General features: G+C 39.9%; 2 protein-coding genes and 1 pseudogene across 5 annotated transcripts in view; 1 reads left to right on the top strand and 2 right to left on the bottom strand.

The window, feature by feature from the left end:
• Positions 1 to 12,230, top strand: part of LOC148353071 (cohesin subunit SA-2) — a 28,616-nt gene extending 16,386 nt beyond the window's left edge. Inside the window, exons 26-33 of the mRNA XM_088352207.1 lie at positions 1,856 to 2,030; positions 6,318 to 6,454; positions 8,257 to 8,352; positions 8,422 to 8,567; positions 8,636 to 8,752; positions 9,704 to 9,882; positions 11,830 to 11,899; positions 11,999 to 12,230. Of these exons, the coding sequence (XP_088208333.1) occupies positions 1,856 to 2,030; positions 6,318 to 6,454; positions 8,257 to 8,352; positions 8,422 to 8,567; positions 8,636 to 8,752; positions 9,704 to 9,882; positions 11,830 to 11,899; positions 11,999 to 12,071 (993 nt within the window). The 3' untranslated portion in view covers positions 12,072 to 12,230. The remainder of the gene's footprint in view (positions 1 to 1,855; positions 2,031 to 6,317; positions 6,455 to 8,256; positions 8,353 to 8,421; positions 8,568 to 8,635; positions 8,753 to 9,703; positions 9,883 to 11,829; positions 11,900 to 11,998) is intronic.
• On the bottom strand, positions 8,943 to 9,103 carry LOC148353072 (5.8S ribosomal RNA; annotated as a pseudogene).
• Positions 12,231 to 13,819: 1,589 nt separating the features above from the next.
• Positions 13,820 to 22,424, bottom strand: part of ppp2r3b (protein phosphatase 2, regulatory subunit B'', beta) — a 41,389-nt gene continuing 32,784 nt past the window's right edge. For 3 of the 4 annotated variants that reach the window (XM_088352203.1, XM_088352202.1, XM_088352205.1), the window contains 5 exons: positions 21,335 to 21,424; positions 21,079 to 21,254; positions 18,210 to 18,328; positions 18,043 to 18,149; positions 13,820 to 14,282 (listed from right to left, as the gene is read on the bottom strand). In XM_088352203.1, coding sequence (XP_088208329.1) covers positions 14,150 to 14,282; positions 18,043 to 18,149; positions 18,210 to 18,328; positions 21,079 to 21,254; positions 21,335 to 21,424 — 625 coding nt within the window. In that variant the 3' untranslated portion in view covers positions 13,820 to 14,149. Of the gene's footprint in view, positions 14,283 to 17,149; positions 17,188 to 18,042; positions 18,150 to 18,209; positions 18,329 to 21,078; positions 21,255 to 21,334; positions 21,425 to 22,424 lie in introns of all 4 variants that reach the window. The other variant, XM_088352204.1, reaches the window with a different exon arrangement.

The raw sequence follows: 22,424 nt of genomic DNA, 5'->3' as shown, positions 1-22,424 counted from the left end.
AGCATGATTTTCGGACTTTAAGTCGCTCCTGAGTATAAGTCCCACCAGCTACAAATTGCACAATTAAGAAAAAAACATTAATAAGACGCACCTTGACCATAGGTTGCATTTTGCGGGGAAATTATTTGCTAAAATTTAACACCAAAGACATATATGTAATCTCGAAAAACGATTTAGAAGGCTGTATAAGTGTACGGTATAGTAACATTGCATGATTTACATGCTTGTTTATTTCGGTAACGATGTCAAGTCATGTTTATTTGCATAGCCCTTAATAACAAAGCGCCTCAAAGGACTGCACAGACCATCGATTATTGCAAACCGCAGACTATTATGACACCATCCGCTGATCTAAAACCTACACGAGGGCAAGGAAAAGCTCAAAAACCTGAACATGAGGAAAATGAAGAAACCTTGAGAAGGGACCGCACATGAGGTAATTCCCCTTCCAGGCTGCAATGGATGTTTCAATAACAAATAATGGACATATATTGTCAACATGAAATATAGGTTATTAATAAGCTATAGAATAGAAGAGTGTTTTAAGCCTAGATTCAAACCGTTCCACTGAGGTTGCAGATGGAAACTCAGGGGGAAGAGCATTCCACAGCGCCAGGGCCTGAATGGAGAACGCTCTCGAACCTTAAATGACTCTAGCATAAATAAAATGCTGACCAAAATAGCAATTTCACTCCAAATCACTAAATCTAATGAAATCTTCCTCTGTGTCACTTTTACCGGTAAACAAGTCCCCCAAGTTGGGGTTAGATGTTAAGCTGTTTCCTTCATCCGCTTCTATATCACTTACGTCAGACTCGTTGTCACCTGCAGAAAATGTTTTTTTTTTTTTGTGTCAACAATTCTCAGTTGTTTTCAAAAATAACCTGAATTGTGCCGCAAAATCCCTCCCACCCCCACAACAGGGCACGGTTGAAATGATGAACATAGGCCTAGAGCGCCCTCTTGCAGTTAAGTGTGAAAATAACGTGTGAAATGATATACAGACCCTCCCCTACTTTTGAACATTCGAGTTACGAACAACGGTGCATACGAACATTTTTTTGGGTTGTCGAAAAATATCCGGACATTGCTGTAAGTGCGATTATATATTGTGTGCACCGTTTTCCGAGTACAGGATTTTACTGTAGTACTTCTTTCCTCCGCTACCGGCATGCGACGCTGTGAGAGCTCACCCAAGAAATCCGGCTTCCTCTTCCTAGTTTGTGTGTAAACATACTATACTGTATCGCCTGCGTGCTTAGAACTTTGACATTTTTATTGCTTAATATGTCGTGCATCCATTCGATGTGGTTGGTGTGAAGTGTAAAGAAGAGGCGAGCTGTTTCTTTTGAAATGAAAGTGGAATAAGAAAGCTTGATGCGATGGAAAAAAATGGTTGAATGGCTTTTTTTCGTCTAGTTACTACCACAGAGGAGGAAGTAGCCTAACTGTTGAAGCTCATCTTATTTATCCTTATAGAGGATATTATTTTATGAAACGTTTATTTTTTAGTACAAAAAATACAGGTTACTTATACCAGCCTTAAACATACCTATATAAACCTTAAACACACATTCCATACAAAATATGGCACTGAAGCAACTTACGAACAAATTCGACTTACGAACAATCGTCCGGAAGGTATCTCGTTCGTAAGTAGAGTAGCGTCTGTACTGGTAATACAAGTTTTAGACTTAATGATATAATAATGTGTTAATAATTTTACACATAAGTCTCACTAAAGTATAGGCGGCACCTCCGGCCACACTATGAAAAAAAACTGCAAGTTGTAGTCCGGAAAATACAGTAATCGATTCTCTCATCACTCAGCTTTTCCATTTCTTTTCAATTTTAGGCTTTTTTGGGTGTGTGCGATATCCTGACTGCTCAGTCCAACCAGCAGCAACTGTGGCATCCCACCTCTTGCGGTCCCCTCTCCTACACGCCCACCCCCAAGCTGCAAATGGCGCTATTGAACTTTGTGTGCAAGAATGTCTTTGTTGGGCCAGACTGCGAACACAAGGGCACAGGTAAAAGCCAACATCACACATTGAAATTTTAAACATGCGAGAGAGAGTACAGCGTCTTTGTGAGAGGTACCTGGCTTTGGGAACATCAAATGGTAAATGGTCTGCATTCATATAGCGCTTTTCAAGTAAATGGTAAATGGTCTGCATTTATATAGCGCTTTTCAAGTCAATGAAGACTTCCCAAAGCGCTTCACAATGTGCTTCACATTTACCCATTCACACACACTCACACACTAATAGCAGCCGTGCAGCCATGCAAGGCGCCAACCTGCTTATTGGGGGCATTAGGGATTCAGTGTCTTGCCCAAGGACACTTCAATGAAGACCTCCCAAAGCGCTTTACAATGTGCTTCACACTTACCCATTCACACACACAGTGGACATATTTCAACCTGCCGCTCTTTTTTTCTCTTGCGCTTCTCTGAACGTTGTCTTGCTGGCCAGATTCAATCCCTTAGCGGTCCTGTTTGACACCCCTACTATAGATGATCATTAGCTCAGAACTGTGATTCCCTGCCCTTTTTTGTTTTTTACTTCATTTTAGTTTTCTGTATGGTGTGAATGTGTGACTGAGTGTTGTCTAGATGGGAGGTGGACATGTACATATAGATTTTCAATGGAGACCTTTATATTTACAATTTACTCAATTGAAGGTCCCTGTCTTCCTTTAGTGTCTTTAACACTAGTAAAGAGAACATGGAAATAAAAATCTTTTGATGAATGAACAATATAACATGTTTATATCTGCACGTTTAATTATTGATAAATGATTAAAAAAATGAATATGTAACCAGGATCAGCCCCTTAGCCACAGTTTTAGGCCAATGTGGCCCCTGACTAAAACTAGTTGCCCAGCCATAAGTTATAAATTTCCGGTGAAACAACTCTAATATTTCACAAAGTAACAAAACTTCATTTGAACCAACGAAACTAGTTTTTGGTTGTAGATCCAATTTGCAGTGTAGATCCAATTTTGAACACGAGGTGGCGCGCTTGCTCTGTCTTCTGGTTGATAATATTTCAAAAGTAAGAATGAACCATCTTTTATTTTTTTCTGAAAATATATCCATATATCAAAGGGATGTGCTGTAATTATTGTGTGTAATCCAGTCATGGCATTCTAATAGATCTTAAAGCAGTGGTTCTCAACTGGTCTGGCTAGAAGACCCCCACATCCCACCCTAATTACAAACTATGAATAATTGAATTTAGTCATATTTCCGAAACAAAAAACAAAAAGACCACAAGAACTAAAATCACTTCACTTAGTAATAATTTCATTAAAGGGACAGTGTGTATTCTATTGCTACTCTTTGTAGTAAAACTCATTAAAAAACAAAGAAACAATAATTTATTTAAATAACAAGCAAAATACAGTAAATATATATTAACACACCATAACTGCTAGCCATCTTGTTTTCTTTTGTTCTTTCTTTTTGCTTCTTTTCTTTTTCTTTTTTGTCCCCTTTTTGCTGGTGTTCTCTTTTCATTTTTTGTTTTGTTCCTTAATAAGAAAAATGTTGCTTTTTGTTTGCTACAATTCTCCATAGTTTGTTTTCTCCCTTGTGCATTTTGTGTTTTCGGTTGCATTACACAATAAAGCGACATCTAGTGGTCGAATCATACACGCTGAACCTTGAATGCTCAGTTAACTGCATTTTTCATGAAATGTAAAACTCTTAATTTCAGTTGCTTGGTCTTCTAGTTAATAAAATCCTCATCTCATAAATTCTTCACTGTATCTGCTTATGGCCATTCGGAACATGTGTTCGATTTTGTCTTTTTCTGTGGTGTGAAATAGCAGGTGTCAACTCACATTTGCAGTGGATTACTGCCATCTATTGTTAAGGAGTGTAATTGATTGTTTTCCCCTTAGGATTATTTACCGAGGCAAAGTCCCGCGACCCACTGAAAACAAATTCGCGAACCACTCTTGGGTCCTGACCAACCCGCTGAGAACCGCTGTCTTCAAGGTGTTGAATTCCTTTAGTGGTTTTTAATAAGTGGACTCCAAATATGGTGGAGTGAGCTTGTGATTCATCGCTATTTGGTGGGAAGCTTTTCAATGTTCAAAGTAACACAGTGGGGGGATTTTTGATGCTGTTGTTTTATGGGATTAGCCTGGTAACACTTTGGCTTTTATGGACACTTGTTCTTTTGTGGGAGATCATGGCCAGGCCAAAGCATCAAGTGGATCATACTGCCTTTTTTGTTTTGTTTTTTTGTCCGTGAGAGAAAAAAAAAATCTCAACTTGGGCTCACCTTCTTGCAGCCGATGAGAGCCATATGTTGTCACTAGAGGTTGACCGATAATTTGGCAGGTCGATGAATGGCACCGTTAGTCGTTAAAATTTGACGGATATCGGTATCAGCATTTGTATTTATTTAGGGTCGATTTATTTATGCTCAGATACAGCCAAGCCTTTCTCTCCCTCTTGCCTGCCTTGTGTCTGAGACGCTACCCACCCTGCGCTTTGATTGGATAAGAGACCATGGGGTGGACCAACTGAAGCAGGAAGCTGTCCCCACTCCCTTCGTTGGATTATTATTTATTTCAGAGGAGGTCTCCATGGTCTGCTTATTCTGTTGATATGTATCTTTCACTAAGTCCAAAAACCTTAAAGGTATGTCTACTTATGTGTAGCATTTGCTTACAGTAAATTCAAGACACAGAGCACAACTAACTCATTCACGTCCATTTCTTCCATTAAAAAAATAATTTGCGGGGAAATGTCTAGTACAGAAAAGAAACTCTTGCTGCGATTTAGATACTGGTTTGCGCACTGTGTCCATAGCTGTTAATCCTAATCTTTTTGCGCAGGAGTGTGACAAAAAAAAACATTCTCAAAACAAAACTATGTACTGTATTGACTAAAGTCAGCAATCACAACAACCTGTACACATGCTGAGCCATGCGACTGATCTTAAACTCTCCCATCCCTAGCGCACATGACAAAGTGATAGAGGGGACCTAGTGTTGCTACTGTTTCATAAAAAAAAAAAAATCATTATACGTAAATTCTCTGAATTTTTCGAACAAGAAGTATTGCCTTAATGAATATTTCAATGTGGCAGCGGTCAACTAATCATCATGGTATATTTTTCCTATCGGACCAAAAAATGTGACATCTTAGGCTCTTATGTATTTGTAAATATTGTGTACCCTTCCTTAGTTTATAACTAATGTCGGCATGTATACTGTAAATTCCAGACTATAGAGCGCACCTGATTATAAGCCGCACCCACCACATTTTAAGAGGAAAACCGATTTTGTACATACACAAGCCGCACCTGTATACAAGCCACATGCGCCCACATTTAAACATGTAACACAAACACAAAATTAACCCAAACTTCAAGTCCCGCGATTGAAACTAAATGTCCTTCATTAAGGTCCACAGTCCAAAAATCACAGCCGGCGAAATGAACGGAAAATGATACCGGTACTTAAGGTTTAATGCAGACCTGCAGAGTCCAGGTCCCGTTGAAAGTAATCCAAGGAAAAAAGTGTATATTTCCAAAGGTAAGGGTGGGAAAAATATATCAGATGAACATATTTACTCACGCAACTCCTTTTTCTTTAACCAACTTTTTACCCCCTCTTTTTTCCTTGTCTCTCCCTCACCTTTAGCGGTCCCCACTTAAACTCGGCACCCCGCGTTTGTTCCGCCCCTCATTTTTCGTTCATCCGTGCAAAACATATCAGAATAAGTGTCTAAAATAAACACAAATAAATACATTACAAAAATATACAGTTGCAAATACATATTATACATGGGTTACACATATTCACAAAGAAAGACGGTACACTGAGAGAGTTTTCAAAGCTTTAATAATAATAATAATATAGCTTTGACAGGGCAGTTAATGGTAGCAACACTCGAGCCCCGCTGGCGGCCGTTAAAAAAATTACATAAATTGGCCGCATCACTGAATAAGCTACAGGGTTGAAAGTTAGGGAAAAAATTAGCGGCTTATAGTCCGGAATTTACGGTAATTATTTTTTCGTAGTAGACAAGTAGCAATACTTGATTTAGTCTCTTTCACCTTGCCATATGTGCAAGGGATGGGAGAGCTTAGGACCGGTCGCATGGCTCACCATGCGTACAGGCTGTTTTGATTGTACGGGCTTCTAAATTTTTGTCAGTAGGCTACAGTATAATAGTCTGTCTTGTAAGCGGCAGCGCTTGAAAGGTAAAAAAAAAAGGTAGTGTCTTGCAGTTTAGAATTTACGGTACTTTTTCCACCTGTTGTCAATGGTAACATTTTTACGTTTTCTCACTACAGCCTGTCAGCATTCTGAGGAGGAGAAAGTGGAAGAGCTTCATAAGAGAAGAATAATGCTGGCTGCTTACTGCAAGCTCATCTTACATGGCGTGCTGGAGATGAGCATGGCGGCAGACATCTTTGCTTTCTATGTGAAGGTGAGTTGCCATCAAGTAATCTGGTGAGGACACAGTGCTGTTCAAAATAATAGTAGTGCAATGTGACTAACCAGAATATCTAAGGTTTTAATAATTGTTACTGTTATATGCTAAACAGTAGATGCAGTAGATTCTCAGAAAACAAACAAGACCCAGCATTCATTATAGGCTGTGCAATAGGGCAAATAGTTCAAAAGGGTGTGTTAAAAAAATAGCCGTGTCTGCTGTTGAATGTACAAACTCAAAACTATTTTGTATTTCCTCCATAAAGGTAGGAATTAGTAATCCTAATATTCAGTTGCTTGACCACAGTTTTTATGTGCTTCACATCTGTGTCGATAGTCTACCAACCTTTCAGTTGTTATTTCACTCCGTGATTGTTTAACAACATCCCACAATTTATTTAAACTTCTTGGTTTTGCTTCACAAACCGCATTTGATATGACCCCACAAGTTCTCGATTCGACTGAGATCTGGGATTGGGATGCCCACTCCATAACATTAATTTTATTGTATTGGAACAAAGGTTTTGCTCGTCTACTGGTGTTTGTTATCATTTTCTTGTTTAAAGATCAATTTCAAGGGCATCAGGCAACTTAATCTCTTCAAGTATTTTGACGTACACAAACTGATCCATTATCCCTGGTATGGGATACATGTGCCCAACACCAGAGTAAAGGCAACATGCCCCGACCGTAATACTCGCACCACCATGCTTCACCGTCTTTAATGTGTACTGAGGTCTGAATTCAGAGTTTGGGGGTCGTCTCACATACAGTCAGTGGCTCCTGGACCCAAAAAGGACAATTTTACTTTCATCAGTCCACAAAATGTTCCTCCATTTTTCTTTAGGCCACTTGATGTGTTTTAGGGCAAATGGTAACCTCTTCTGCGCTTGAGGGACTTTGCGTGTGATTCTTGAAAATAAATATGCCTCACACAGACGTATTCTAACTGTCAGAGCACTTCCAGGTCACTACAGACTGTGTTTGATCGTCCTGGAGCTGATCACTGGCTGAGCGCTTGCCATTCTGGTTATTTTCCGGTCCATTTTAATAGTTGTCTTTAGTTTTCTTCCACGTGTCTTTTCTACCCATTTTAAGGCTTTGGAGATCATTTTAGCTGAACAGCCAGAATTGTTTTGCATCTCTTTATAGGTTCTTTCCCCTCCAATTAACTTTAATCAAAGAACACAAGTCTTCGGAGCAGTTCTTCAACGACCCATTTTCCTCAAAATGCATGTTCTGGCTACATTATGCTTAATGAGGCCCCACCCGATTCAACCCTGATTCACACCTGTTTTTGTTTTTTTTTCTTCCCCAAAATTGATTAACTCAGAAATATGTTGCCACACTGGAATTTTTTTGAACACCCTTTTAAACTACTTGCCCAATTTCACAACCTCCAGAGTGTGTCTATTATGAATGCTATGTCTTGTTTTGTGAGGATCTATTGCACCTACTGGGAACTTGTATGGCATGAAACAAAAACAATTTAAAAAGAAAGGACTATTATTTTGACCAGCACTATAAATAGACGGATTGGTTTATTACAACATAGAAAAATTGCAAAGTAAATATGAGACATGAATGGGTTTTGAGAGCCTTTTGGCATTGAAGGGACTGTTGTCAAGTCCCATTTATTTGTATAGCTCTCAACTCAATTAATCCCGGGCGTTTCTTTCAAATGGGTTGTGCGAGTTCCAGAAAGCACACTGATGCGTACAAATTTCTGGCCATTTTGGGGTTTTCGGGTGCATCAAAGCACTTTCAAACCGTTGTTGTTGTCCTTTGGTATCTCAGAGCGACTTAGGTGACATCATCAAGGAAACCATGCACAGGACCAGACTCATCGACAAGCTGGAGAGCACCCGGACCCTAGTGCTCTGCTTGCAGCAGGTATGCACACGTTCGAAAGCTCAATACATTTTGACTGAAAGTCTTTTTTTTCTTTTTTGTTTTGGCTAGCTGTTTGTGCGTCTGAAGCGCGAGCAGGAGGCGGCAGTTTCGCTTCCAGTCCAAACCTTTGCTGGCATCAAGGAGCTGGCTAGGCGCTTCGCCCACACCTTCGGAGACCTCGTCAAGTTTCGCGAATGCGTGGTACTCATCCACAGGTTGGCGTCTACTTTTGAGGGTCTTTGATTTTTGTCTTTGAGACTGAAGAGTCGTTGTTGGTTTGCAGGAGTGGCATCGAATTTGTCTTCCAGTGCTTTGAAAGTCCGGCACCCACCTTCCTGTCTTACTTGAGCATCCTGGCAGAGTTCTCCAGCAAACTTCTCAAACCGGACAAGAGGACAGTGTGAGTATTCTGCTCTTGCTTCTTCCTGGTTAGCTCAAGCGGATAGCGACCATGAATGACCATGAATCCTTGTTAAGTAAAAAACGTCTGACACGTGAGTGTGGTTATGCATTTTTAGTGAAGAGTTCAATCGTGCGTTTTGTAAAACTGGGAACATAAACAAACTTTTCACATTCAGATTAGATCTAGAGTGCCCTAGCGAAAGAAGGCCCATCCCAGCCATCTCCGGGCAGTGGGCAGGGGACACCCCGAACTGGTTGCCAGCCAATCGCAGCTGCAAATCACATTAGTTCTCGCAGCTAGCTGCGTTCTTCATCGACGCACGAGCCGAGTGATCCACTGCTAAGAGTCGTACAGCTGGGCGATTTTACGTCCGCCCGGGACGTCGAACCGCGAGGGTCCCACTGTAAATGTTAGAATGGCCAAACCAAAGTCTATACCTCAATACTTTTGAGCATTTGTGGAAAGATCGGAAAAATATGTGCACAAACCATCATCATCAAACCTTAAGGAAATTGAACTGATTTGTAAGGAAGAATGGGCAAACATTTCTGTTTTAAGATGAGCAAAATTTTTAGCGACATAAGACTTGTGGCTGTGATCGCAGCAATAGGAGGCTGTGTAAAGTATTAACTCAAAGGGGGCCAATAGTTTCAAAACATCTGCTTTCCAATTTTTATTTGTAAGAGCAATATAAAATGTTGAATAAATCTTTTTTTTTTTTTTCGTTTTATCATTCAGTTGATTTTTTAGAAAGATTTTTCACCGCTACATGCATTTTTCGCATATTCTTATGTCAGGGAATTTGTATTTTTTTTTTTTTCATATAATAAAAGACCTCGCCTAGGAGGAGCTGACATCACTATCCACCATCTTGCTTCTAAGGCAACCCAAAAACCCTAAAAAGATAAACACTGTTCCTTTAAGCATCCTCTACATTGACATGTGCAGGTTGTCCTACCTGCAGAAGCACACGTCAGCTCTGGTGGCAGACATGAGGGAAGACTGCTGGCAGGCTCTGGTCTCCTATCGGGGCTCCCTATTGGCCGAGGGAGAGGACGTCACCTCCCACGTGAGCTCGGACAAGAAGCATCACGGACGCCCCGTCACTTCCAAGAACAAACTAGAAGGTTCGGGTTGAAGCGTTTTTGTCTCGTGTTTGGTTTGGAGAATGGCTTGATGCCTGTCACCGCAGGTTTTTCTTAGTGTCGCATGAAAGTGTTGAAAGTAAGAAAAGGCCCATTCCTCTCTCTCATTTCTTTCTCCTTTTTACTCTTTTTCCTTGTTTTTTTCCCTGTGTTTATCATTTCTCCTCCTGCTTTTTTTCTCTTCCTCACTCTTATTTCCCTCATTCTCCCTTTGTTACTCTCTCTTGCTCCCTCACTTTTTTCCTTTTGTCGTCTTCTTTCTTTCTGGCCCTTTTTATTTCTTTGGTTCTGTTTCTTGTTCACTGTGTATATCTTCTCTCCCTTTCTTTTGTCTCTTTGTCCCCCTCTCCTCCCTTATTTATGTTTCTCTTCGGTCTCTCTTTCCTTTTTCTTTCTGCACATTTCTCTTTTTTTTTCCTGTGTTTCTCTTTCTTTACCTCTTATTTGTTTCTTTTACTTTCGCTCTTTCCTTCTCTCTCTCTTTTGCATTTTCTCTTTTTTTTCAGGATTACAATGGAACAGGCCTGAACTGAACGCGAACACATTGCCAGACCTCATCAACTGGAAATATGAACCGTTCTAAAAATATACAAAATATTTGAGTCTTGCTCTCTCAGTTGTCCATATCATGAACCATGAGTTTTATGGGCCTGTCTGGTAGATGTTGAAGCAATTCCTGGAGACAGCGATTCACATCATACATGACTCATCAGTACCCCAATCCATTGCCCCTTTGTCAATTAACATCAATTAAGTACTGTTTCAGGGATTTAATGTCCTTCTATTATTTGTTAAAGACAAAAAATGCTTTAGAAAATGCAGTATTATGCCCCTAGTGTCATTTCTTGCCTGTGATCAGCACGCTAACACACATGGATGCTGGTGAGATACTATTGTGGTAACTTGCTGCCACCTCTTGGGTGCTTTGAATAACTACCGTAAATTCCGGACTATAGAGCGCACCTGATTATAAGCCGCACCCACCACATTTTAAGAGGACAGCCGCTTTTGTACTTACACAAGCTGCACCTGTATATAAGCCGCATGCGCCCAAAATAAATATGTAACGTAATTATAAAATTATCCCCAAATCAACTTTGATTCCCACAAACTTAACTGAACACAAAGTTCATAGTTCAAAAACCACAGCCGGCAAAATAACGGTAAACGATACCGGTAGTTAACATTGGTTGCAGACCTGCAGAGTCCGGGTCTCGTTAAAAGTAATCCAAGGAAAAAAAGTGTATATTTCCAAAGGTAAGGGTGGGAAAAATATATATCCACTATTGTCTGCAGTGTCCACAAACATCGATTAAGGGAAGGTAGAACATCGTTTATATGACAGTCTTCTTACCCATACTGAGGAAGACGATTTTGATGACGTCAATTATAAGTAGGTAGATGAGGACGGTTTTCCGTGGTTTCTGCAAGAATGGATTGTTTTTTTTAACAGATCGGTCCACTGTGTTGCGAGCGTGTTGCTAGCGTGTTAAGTTTGCGTGCTGTAGCGGTTTCCTTCTTTATCGGACTGCTCGATTGCGTTTAGCTTGTAAGCTGCGTCATGTGCCTTGAATTCGAGCGCCGCTGGCGGCTGTTAGAAAAATTACATAAATTGGCCGCATCACTGAATAAGCCGCAGGGTTGAAAGTTTGGGGAAAAAAGTAGCGGCTTATAGTCCGGAATTTACGGTACTTTGATTCAATTTACCCAATTGTCGCGGGGTTACGATAATTTAGATAGTGCTTGTAAAACGGGGGCACGGGAGCCCCCATGGTGATAAGAGGGTTACTCTACTGGTTCGGCCCCCATGAGTTTTTCCCTAATATGTTGCCGCGAAGCTAGAGTTTGACACCCCTGTTCTACAGTGTGAACTATGTGTACAATTCCCATTAGACGGTTAAAATAAGTCATGTATATTTTTCCTTTTAGGTACCAAGTCATTGGGACCGCTAGGCCCCACCGAGCTTCAGGTGGGAAAAGTCCACCAATGGCGTTCCAGGTGCCGATTAATGTTTTCCCTACTTTTCTGTTTGGTGTCATCTTTTCACAATTTCAAATTCTCTCATTTTCTTATATGTTGGCATCTCTCGTGGAAAAGACCCCTTACTCGAACATCGAATACAGAAGCACCAGATGAAGATGACGACGATGCTTTAGAAGTAGAAATTTAACAAGATTGTTTTATTACAGTTTCTACTTTATATGTAAGATACATTTAAATATTGATTTGCTCCAAACTTACGATAAACTCTGAAAGTATTTTACCCCATTTTTTTCGTCAGGATTCGTACACCTTTTTTCATGTTCAATAAAGCACTTTCTAAAAGTTACATGATGTCGTATTTGACCACTAGGTGTCACTATTGTATAGTACGACTGGATATGAGTCCTACAAAAAAAGAAGAACTAACTACAGCGAGTCCATTGACCAAACAGTAGCCTTAATTTACCAGGCGAGCCTCGTTAGGGTTTTCTCTAGCACGCTAGCCAAGGCCTGCGGAAATCTTTTGACCCAAAGAGCCATAGAAACAAAATAATTGGATTTTTTTGAGGAGAGCCACAACACAAATTTTAAGACGAAATATAACAAAACTGCTTAACCTGTGCTCTAGACAAAAGATACTTCTTCAGCACATTTTTATATTACTGTGTGACGTTAGATGATTTGATAATACCTATGAAATAATAATACTGCTGGATCCTGTGTCCCGTATATACAAATATAAATACAGCACAATAAGAGGGTTAAGGCTCATTTTGATCGTCATTTTTGTCCTCAATTGTTTCAAAACAAGGTGCAAGCCAAGTTTATTTGTAAAAATGTCACTAAATACTGCAAACGAGTATTTGCCTCCAGTGCATACTGTGTACAGCTCCACGCAGTACTACAGTAAAACGTTTGTTTTGTGGCTTTTCATCAAACAGTCTCAAACAATAAACGTAGATCGTTTAATATCTCTAATTTGGGCTGATAAGGCTGCGTCTTCCTCTTTGCTATCTTGTCGAAAACCCTCTTCCTCATCTCTGAACTTTGAACTGTGATGGTGACACAAAAAGCATGCTGCTAAAACATGCACGCTTGTCTGCTAGGCAGATATGAAGCAATAGCAAATTTGTTTAGTGACTTTGATAAGATTTAAAAAAAAAATAAACGCAGTTCAAATACAAACGACCCTTGTCCTTAAAAATAATGAACAACGAGAGATTAAAACATGGCCTGGTGTTCGTATTTAGTGGCATATCTGATAGGAAATCCAACAAGAGGAAGGTTAAATAGTGCACGAGCTAAAACAGATGCAGATTCTGTCAGAGTAATGGCTTTTACTTCATAAATTAGAGAAGCTGGAGCGCCGAATACCACAGCACTGTATTTTTTACTTCACCATGAGACATTATTTTACTGTTCATGTACTTAGTAACCTGAATTTTTCACATGTAAAGACATTTGTCAGTAGAGGTACCACTGTATTAAATGTCATTAACAAGGGAAGAGAAAATTCAATGGCGAAGCCAGAGAACCATGTCGGTGTCATTTTTAGGCAGACTTGTTGAGAAACATGGTAACAATTTCAAGCATTTACAAAAACATCACCAAAAATTCAAGCTTTTTTAAACACTCATAAAAACCCTGGGAATTGGAAGCTGTCAATACTGTATTCTGTTTTCTTGTTTCGTCAAAGTTCAAAATAATGCCGCTGTCGACACATCTTTGCGTGAATAAACCGTTCCAACAATCTCATTCGATTTCTGTTTTGGTAAAATTTTCCACTTCCGGTTTTAAACGAGCACAAGTTTTTGAAATATTTGGGTGTTTTTGAGGCAAAAATACAGCGTGTGATAAAACCTACCGCTTTTTAACTTCAAAATGTTGCCATGTTTGGTATCCTATCAAAACAAATCAAGCTTTGTTGTCAATGACTGAGGTTTTATTAATTTTATTAGATAGAAAACCCTGTTTTGTCATTTCAACTTGACCAAATCAACACAGCAAGCAATATTTACACATCATATATATATTTATAAATTAATCTAAAAAAATGACAAGACCCATCTCACAAACTCACACAATCCCGATGTTTGTTCTCGTTCAGAAGCTTCCGGTTATGAGCACTGGAATGTATATGAGCCAGCGGATGGGAAAAGAGGCGGAGTCGGGCAACGTCTTCATCGGGTCCAAAGTGCGAAGAAGCTGCGGTTGGCTGTCGGTGGGCCGCTCGAGAGAACGCGGAGCCTCGATTATTTCGACACCTCATTCAAAATCGTCTTCGTAGTCGTTCAAGTCCGAGTCGAGGTGCGGCGACGAAATGTGGAAGAAATGTCTTTTGGACAGACTCAGGTCGCCCGAGAGGTGCGCTTCCAAGGGGCTCAGTGGAGGATCGTACCTGAAAACATCACCGCACAAAAATGGAGTACAGTAATCCCTTCATGTACAGTGCTTAACCAAAGTACTGCATCGCGGTTTACTTTTTGCTACTTCGCCCGATTTTTGTTGGGCATTGTGTTCTGTACAGTATTACTGCGGGTTACCGGAGTTAATAGGGGCAGACCCACGCCGGAAAGCCTGTAAATAGTCTTTTTTCTTGGTCTTCAATGTATAATGGAGTTCTTTATAAATAAAGTAAAATTCGATTAATCCGGATTCGGTTTATCCAGATCTTTGCGAAATGTGGATAAAAAGTTTGGTCCAGATGATTTCTAATGTCTTCCTTAGGAAAAATCCATCCATATCTGGATTTTTTATTCACGATCTACAGCTAATCTGGATCAAAACCCTATTCATTTCGATCCATTCCTACGCGTTTTGTCATGTCTATTCCGGGGTCGTATTCCAAGTCGACATGCAGTCTTTTTCCCGGAAGAGGCTGGTACGCAACTTTCCCGGAAAGTGTATGCCATCCTTTTGTCCATAGACAAATTTCTTGATGCGTTTGTCTTCCGGGTTATCACTGACTGACTATCTCATTCTGCTTCCATTCAAGTTGTAATCTATTTGTGCAAAACAACATTGAAGGAGACTATGCTGAGTGTCACATCATGGCGTCAGTGACTAAGGAGTCGAGAGGACCGGACATTAAAAGAAAAATTAAAGATCATACTATACTCTAACGATCACACTGGCATGAAGAAGAAAGATATTGCGGCTTATTTTCACACGAAACCTCAAACACTGTCAGATATCCTAAAAAACGCAGCATGTATCTTTCATTAATATTCTGTAGTGGGTTTGCATAATTCACCCACGGAACAATGTTGTTGAGTAGAGTTTCAGTGGGACAAGTTAGGAAGTTGATCGGTCCCTTCTTCTGGTTGGAGTAATGTCAAACAGGCGGCCTGCGGGCCAGATCAGGGCCACTGAGGGATTGAATAGAGCCCGCGAGACAATGCTCAAAGAAGCGCAAGTGAAAATTGAGCTGCAGGTTGAAATTTTGCTATAGGTCTACATAATGTTGCCAAAGCCAGGTGCTTCTCAAAAATGCTGTACTTGTATCTCTCGCTCTCTCTGAATTTTATTCTTTCTCTTTCTTTCCCCTCTATCACTATTTATCTTTTTACCTCTCGTTTCTTACGCTCTCTCTTTCTGTCCCACCCTCTCTACTTTCTCCCCCCCCTCTCTCATTTCTTTTTCTCTTCTTTTTCTCTAGTCTACAAGCCCGGAACCTGAGAGAATATTTTTTCTATCGTGTGGACCCAGCGTTAAAATGAGTTTGACACCCCATGGTTAGACAGATAGCAACGTGCTATTGTTGTTGTGCCCTGTTTTGAAAAGCTATGTCAAGAAAGCCCCCGTCTGCTCCGACATTTATTACTCCGCCTCAAACTCCTGCTTGACACACTACAATTCTTATTTTATCCGTGTGAATATAAACGTGCCAATTCATGTTCATTCCAAAGCAGATGAGTTATTTGTATATTTTCTACTAAACATCATTTTGAAGTCAGTGGGTCCGAGAATACAAGACATAAAATAATCCGGATAATTTTCCCGGTCCATTTGAATCCAGATTATAGAGTTTTATTGTACATGTTTCTACTTCGCGGATTTAACCTATCGTGGGTCCTTTTAGGAACGCAACCATCGTTAAAAATTAGGGATTACTGTATTAAAATTTGTCTGGAAAAAAATGATAGCTTTTAAACAGTTTGTTTCATGTTCACAGGGTTTCATGCAGGTACATTTCCAAGCAGGTATGCTGGAAAGCCAATCAGAAGCATTCCTTTGACGGCAATAACCAATAGGGAAGAAGCAGAAAGGAACAAAACGTGCGTGGTCTCTCAGTGAAGTGTCTCCTTTTTCAACATCAAATTTGAATGAAAATGTAATTGGATACTCGTGGAGTTAGGATATATTTGTCTTGTAATAATTAAAGGGACAGCGTGTATTATTAGACAACTAGATGTTGTATGGTGTAATGCGGGTTGGGCAAGCCTTTGGAGTTGCAGACCGCATTGGGTTAAAATCTTGCAGATGACAAATACAAACCAAGTGGTTCTTCTGGCCGCTAGAAGGCAGCAAAGGTGTAAAAGCTGATGTCCGGGCAGGTTTTATTTTAAATACAATATTGTGCAGTATTCCCTCTTCTTCAGTGGGCCCAGCCCAGTAATTTGGACTGATGTTATTGCCTGTTCACTGCTATAACCCTTGTTTTGTATTTCTTTATTGATTTTGAAGTCGTACGACAATTTAGACAAGCAGATTTTTCTTTGTAGCTCCCACTTGAGTTAGTTTGTTTGTGATGAGTTGGTTCAGGTGTAAAGCTGCATTTATCCAACTGTTAAAATAAATGAAATCCTAACACATTTAATGCCAAACATGAAAATCACCCCCCCACCCCCCATTTTTTGTGAATACATGTGTTCCGCTAAAAAAATATTCCCTTATCATCAGTGATTGTAATTTTTAGGGTAGGCCACAATGATGAAGCGCAGTACTGAAAAACAAAGCTAGATATATGGTGTTGACATTTTTTTTACTGATTTGGCCCACCTGAGAACATAGTTTAGATACAGGCCCCCAGCCAAACTGAGTTTGACACGCCAGCTTTACACCATACGTCTATTGGTTAAATGTTACACAGTGTCCCTTTAAAAAGACGCTGAACGTTAACTAGAGAAAACAAAAGAGAAAAACACAAAGGTGTGATAAGCGCAGGATAACATTTGACAGCAAAATACAGGTTTTGACTTTAGGGTGGTCCCAATAAAAGGAAAGACAACATCTGGACTTTTAGGGGTACCATAGTGGTCTTACCTGCGAGAAAAGTTCTGCCTCAGAGGCTAGTGGTGGTCCTAAAGTTCCACATAATATACTCATCAATGACTTATTGTGAAGAAAGTCCAGCCAATAAAGTAAGGACCTTTTTCCCAGCTCAGCGTATGTAATACAGGCTGTTCCTTAAGTCTTGGGCAAATTTTGACATTGAATATCTCGGAACTAATAAGGATATAAAAACACATCTGGTAAATTCAAACGCTTTTGATCTAACATGGGATGTTCAAAGAGCGCACGATTGGTCACATGACACACATCAAGCCGATAGTGAAATTCTTGCCGAATGCGTCCCAGCCCTGCATTGTCAACAGCTTTTGTTATTCGTGCCTTCAGCTCATCAACGTCTCTTGGATTAGGTGGCACATAGACCAATCATTTCACAAATCCCCATTCTGCCCTGGCAGACCAATCCATCTGTCTGGCGGTATTTTGTTAAGAAACTGTAACCTTGTGGCTCCTGTGTGGTGGCACCCCATCTTTTTGGCAAATGAAGTCACCAAACTCTCACTCAATCCATCCATTAACCAGTTTTCTAGCATGTTGAGGTAGGTCTCACCATTGACAGTTCTTCTTTGAAAGAACGATGCTCCAAAGTTGGCTTTTCTCACTATAGCATACAAGAGTAAAGAAAGAATAACAGAAGCGGTTCCAATCAGTGATAATGCAGCACTGGGCCGCATTTGCCCAAAATTTGACTTTCGCTTTTGTGTGTGCCATGTGACCGATGGTACTCACATTGAACATTCCGTAGAAAAATGTGTTTTCAAATCATTACGTTTCCAAAATGTTCAATGTCAAAATGTGCCTAAGACTTGGAATACCCTGTAATGTGACCTACCAGCATATACTCCAAAATAAAAGCGCCAACTTACACATCGTTGCAGTGATTGGCAGCAGCCTCTTCAGCCACCAGAATATCGTACTGCTCTGCAGCGTAGCGCTCCCAGTCGGACATTTCCTGTCCTTCAAACTCCACTTCCTGTCAAGCAACGGGGACGGTTAATGAAGCTCCTGGCTAGTGTACCTACAGCACAATCACCTTGATGATGGAGAAGGGATCCCGCTGCTCGTGGTCCAGATACTTCTCGATGTTGAAGAAGGTGTCAAAGAAGATGTGTGACAGCTTGCAGCGCTTCAAGTCCCGAAGGGTGATTTGACCTGTCGCCGTCACACATAGTGGCAAACTTAGCAAAACCCGTCCCGAAAACATTTGGACAGTGACACAAGTTTTGTTATTTTAGCTGTTCGTGTAAACACATTTAGAAATACAATCATATAATTAAAGGGGCTTAAAGTGCACAATCTCAGCTGCTTTATGGGATTTTCCACTTCTAAACCGGAATGAGGGTTTAGGAGTTATAGCCCTTGACACTCTTTATACTCCTTTTACAAGGGACCAAAGATAATTGGACAAATGTCTCAGAGGGCTGTAATTCACTTAGAAGGGTCCTCCCATGTTAACCTGTCATCCATTAAGTAGTGAAAGGGTCTGGATTTGATTGTAGGTGTGTGGTTTTGCATTTGCAAGCTGCAGTTGAGACCACACCTCATGTGTTCAAAGGAGTTCTCAGTGAAAGTGAAGCAGAAGATATTGAGACTAAAAAAAAAAGGAGACATCCATAGGAGAGGTGGCTGAACATATTGAAGAAGCCTAATCAACAGTTTGGTACATTCTAAGGAAAAAGGAATGCACTAGTGAGGTTGGCAAATAAAAAAGGCTTGGATGTCCACGGAAGACATCAGCGCCAGATGATCACTGAATATTCTCCATACCAAAGAAAATTCCATTTGCAAGATCTACTGAAGTGAAGAACCATCACCAGGAAGTAGGGGTATCCGTCCCTTGGTCAAAAATAAAGATAAGACTTAAAGTAAATACAGAGGGTTCACCACTAGGTGCAAGCCATTTATCAGTCCCAAAAATAAACCGGCCGAAAAATTTCCTCATTAAGCCTGCCTTTTTTTACCCATAATAATGTGTCGCAATGTGGAAGGCAAAGTGAAAAACAGTGGCAACAACGACCGAGTCAAAGAAGAAAATGATTGCGTTTGTTATAAAAGTGCTGCCTTTAAAGGAGCTGGACAGAATTCGTAACCTTTTTCACTTGCAGCTGCCAACTCCTGGCTTGTGTTCTCATTGCAGTCTCAAGCTTGTTCATGATTGGTTTCAGATCAGGGGATGGCGTAATAATAGTCTGAAATAATAGTCTGTGCAATAACCTGTGCAGCCCTTTGAGACTCTTTGTGATTAAGGGCTATACAAATAAAAATGACTTGACTTGATGCGTGTGCAAGTACGTGGATGAATTTAAAGCAACAGAGGTAATGATATAAAGCGAATAGAATTTGAATACATTTTCATTTCTAATTTAACTTCTTACTTTCAGCATTTTCCATGATTGTTGATAGTTGGTTGTATGTTTCTTTATTCAGTGTAGTATGCTCCACTAACAAATATAAAAAAAAAAACTGGGGGACAAGCATGTCATCACTCTCCACCACTCCCCCTGTACCTCCATTACTCCCATTTGATGAGTGCCGCCCGAACCGCTTTGCTAAAAATAAAAGCAGAAAGGTGCGGTGGACAAACTAATAGGACTCTTTGAACTCAGTCGGGCATTTGTTAACACAAAGTTAAGCGAGAAAATATTTAACTTTCAACTTTTAGAATAATGCATCCCACCCTTAAAGGTAGAGTAAATGGTTTTATTTCTATATTTCTATTTTAAAGCAGTTGTAGGGGGTTGGCTTATATGAAATAGAGGCTTATAAACGAGTATATACGGTAGTTACCAACAATTTCAAACAATCCAAGACCCAACCTCCCAGTACTAAACTATGTTTTGTTCAGTAAATTAACTTTTTCTAGAATGTTAAATTATTAAATTGTAGTCGATTTATCATCGCCAAATGTGAGTAACATTGTTTGGGTTAGTAATCCTCCACCTGTGCCCCTCAAGAAATTTTGCAAAAAGAAGAAAAATGAAATGACGGCAATACTATTTTAATTATTTCTTCTTTTTTTGTAAAACGCATAAAAATTTGCCTCTATGGTCACAAAATATGGTTTAAGTATTTAGGTCAGTGTTTCTCAACCATTGTGCTGTGAAACCTTGACTAGTGTGATGTCCGAAATTTTTCAAAAACAATACTTAAAGGTGGTGTCCACAACTTGTGCTACTCTCTGTCGCCATCTCCTGGCTCAAAGTCATGATCGTAGCCTTCATTAGCTCCTTCCTCGAGTACTAATTATCTCTTCGTTGTTTCTGGGGGTTTGAGTTGGCGTTTGGACTGTCTTTGAAACCATCCTTTCTTACTCTTACTATTTTCAGGCCTCACTAACAAAAACCCCAGAGACAAGCATGAAATCACTTTTCACGCCTCCAGCCCCCTCTCTCCTTCTTCCTAATGTGTTGCGAGTCCCGGAATAGCGGCGCTAAATGTTCGCTAAAAGCAGATAGGAGCGGTGGAAAAAAATATATAGGCTCTTTAAACTTGGCCATTTTTAACACATACTTATGAGAAAACATTCTTTTAACTCTAAGAACAGCCTAAACGATGTACCTGATCTTTAAAATTAACTAAACTACTTTCATATCAGTCATTTGTTTATCTATTACGTTATCATATTGCTAAATTATCTGCTGAAACACATATTTAGAGTTTGATTTTTCATTTTAATGCCTTTAAAGGCCCTTCAAAGGAAGGAAAATCCAAATCCGTTTTACTGTTTGTTTTCCGACACGGGTTTTATTATGTTCTTATTATGTTCTGCTCCAAAATAGCTCGTAGGGGTCCTGTTACATGTTAAAGACTTCTCACATTCCTGCTTGTGGATGCCTTAAGCAGCTGCAGGCTACTCGTCAGTGACCTGAAGAAAGGCAGAACAAGCCAGAAGTGGGACCCACCTTCAACCTGAGGCCTGACCAGGTCCAGCATCTGGCACAGGCAGTCTTCGAAGGGAAGCGGCTCGATGGCCATGCTCTCCAGTTTCTGGCACTGCTCTTCGTAGAAGTACTCCATCTCATACATGCTTAGTACGCCGTCACCGTCCAGGTCCATGCAGCGGAACCAGTACTCTATACTGGGAGTGCATGATCAGGCGAGTCAAGGCGTTGGCATGTTTTCTGAGAGTTGGCAATCGGGGTTGATGAGGCCGCCTACCTGGTGTCTGTCTTCTTGTCCTCCTCAGAGATGAGGAACCACACAAAATCGGCGTAACTCAAGCGGCCATTCTTGAACACGCCGCGATCCCTTGATGTCACAACCATATCATGAATCAAGACGGACATTTGTTTTCACATAACTTTAATGAACTGGGCAACTCTTTCTGCTCAGCTCCCAAACGGCTCCTCAGTTTTTTGATATTGTTGCTTTAACCGATATATTACCAATAATAATGTACAATTATGCATGACTTGAATTAATAAAACGTGTATTATACTAGGCTCAAATTTTTTACTGTACTGTGAACTTTTAACTTAACTTCTTGATACTAAGCAACTTTAAATTCAAGCAACACAGAAACCCTGAAAAACAAACAGTACAACCAACCAAATTAAAAATATTAACTCCTCAATGCTAGAACGAACTATTAAATCAAATAACTTAACCATTTCCAATTTAACTTTTAACCAATGTATACTAATACAACACAGAACCTCTAAACACAGGAAAATGTAAACTAAACTATCATTAGTCTCTACTAATATTGCCTATTTTCCTGCTTTTCATTTTTTCCCTTTCTTTGTTTCATGTCTTCCTTTCTTTTTGTACTCTGTATTGCACTCTCCTTTAAATTAGCGCAGAGGCAGAGATGAAACCTTGCATAACAACCAAAATCAAGTGGGAGGACAAAAAAAGTGCAACAGAGCACACCATGGCGTTTGTGATATTTTGTATAGTAAGATCTTAAAAGTCTTTTGATTAACTTTGCATTTTTCCATATTCAAAAATAGACACTAGCAATAGCAATTTAACTAGCGGTCTGCCAGAAACTCTTAAAGGTATGGGAATCACGCGTCAACATAAGAAAAATATGGGGAAAAAATCTATTTGACATGAATGTTTGAAACGTTGTTACAAAAGTGCATAATTTGCCCGCAAACCTTTTATTCAGAATCATAAACTATATATGTGTTTTAGATTACAATGAAAGACAAAAATGTAACTTTATTTTTTTTACAACAATCATCTCTTATTATCTAAAATACAAAAAATATTGCAAGAACAAAACATTTGCAAGAGAGTCATG

Source organism: Urocampus carinirostris, chromosome 14, assembly GCF_059441175.1.
Source record: "Urocampus carinirostris isolate Australia breed hairy pipefish chromosome 14, RoL_Ucar_1.0, whole genome shotgun sequence".
NCBI classification, from domain to species: Eukaryota; Metazoa; Chordata; class Actinopteri; order Syngnathiformes; family Syngnathidae; genus Urocampus; species Urocampus carinirostris.
The sequence above is the reverse complement of the archived record's forward strand: the minus strand, read 5'-3'. Positions and strand labels throughout refer to the sequence as shown.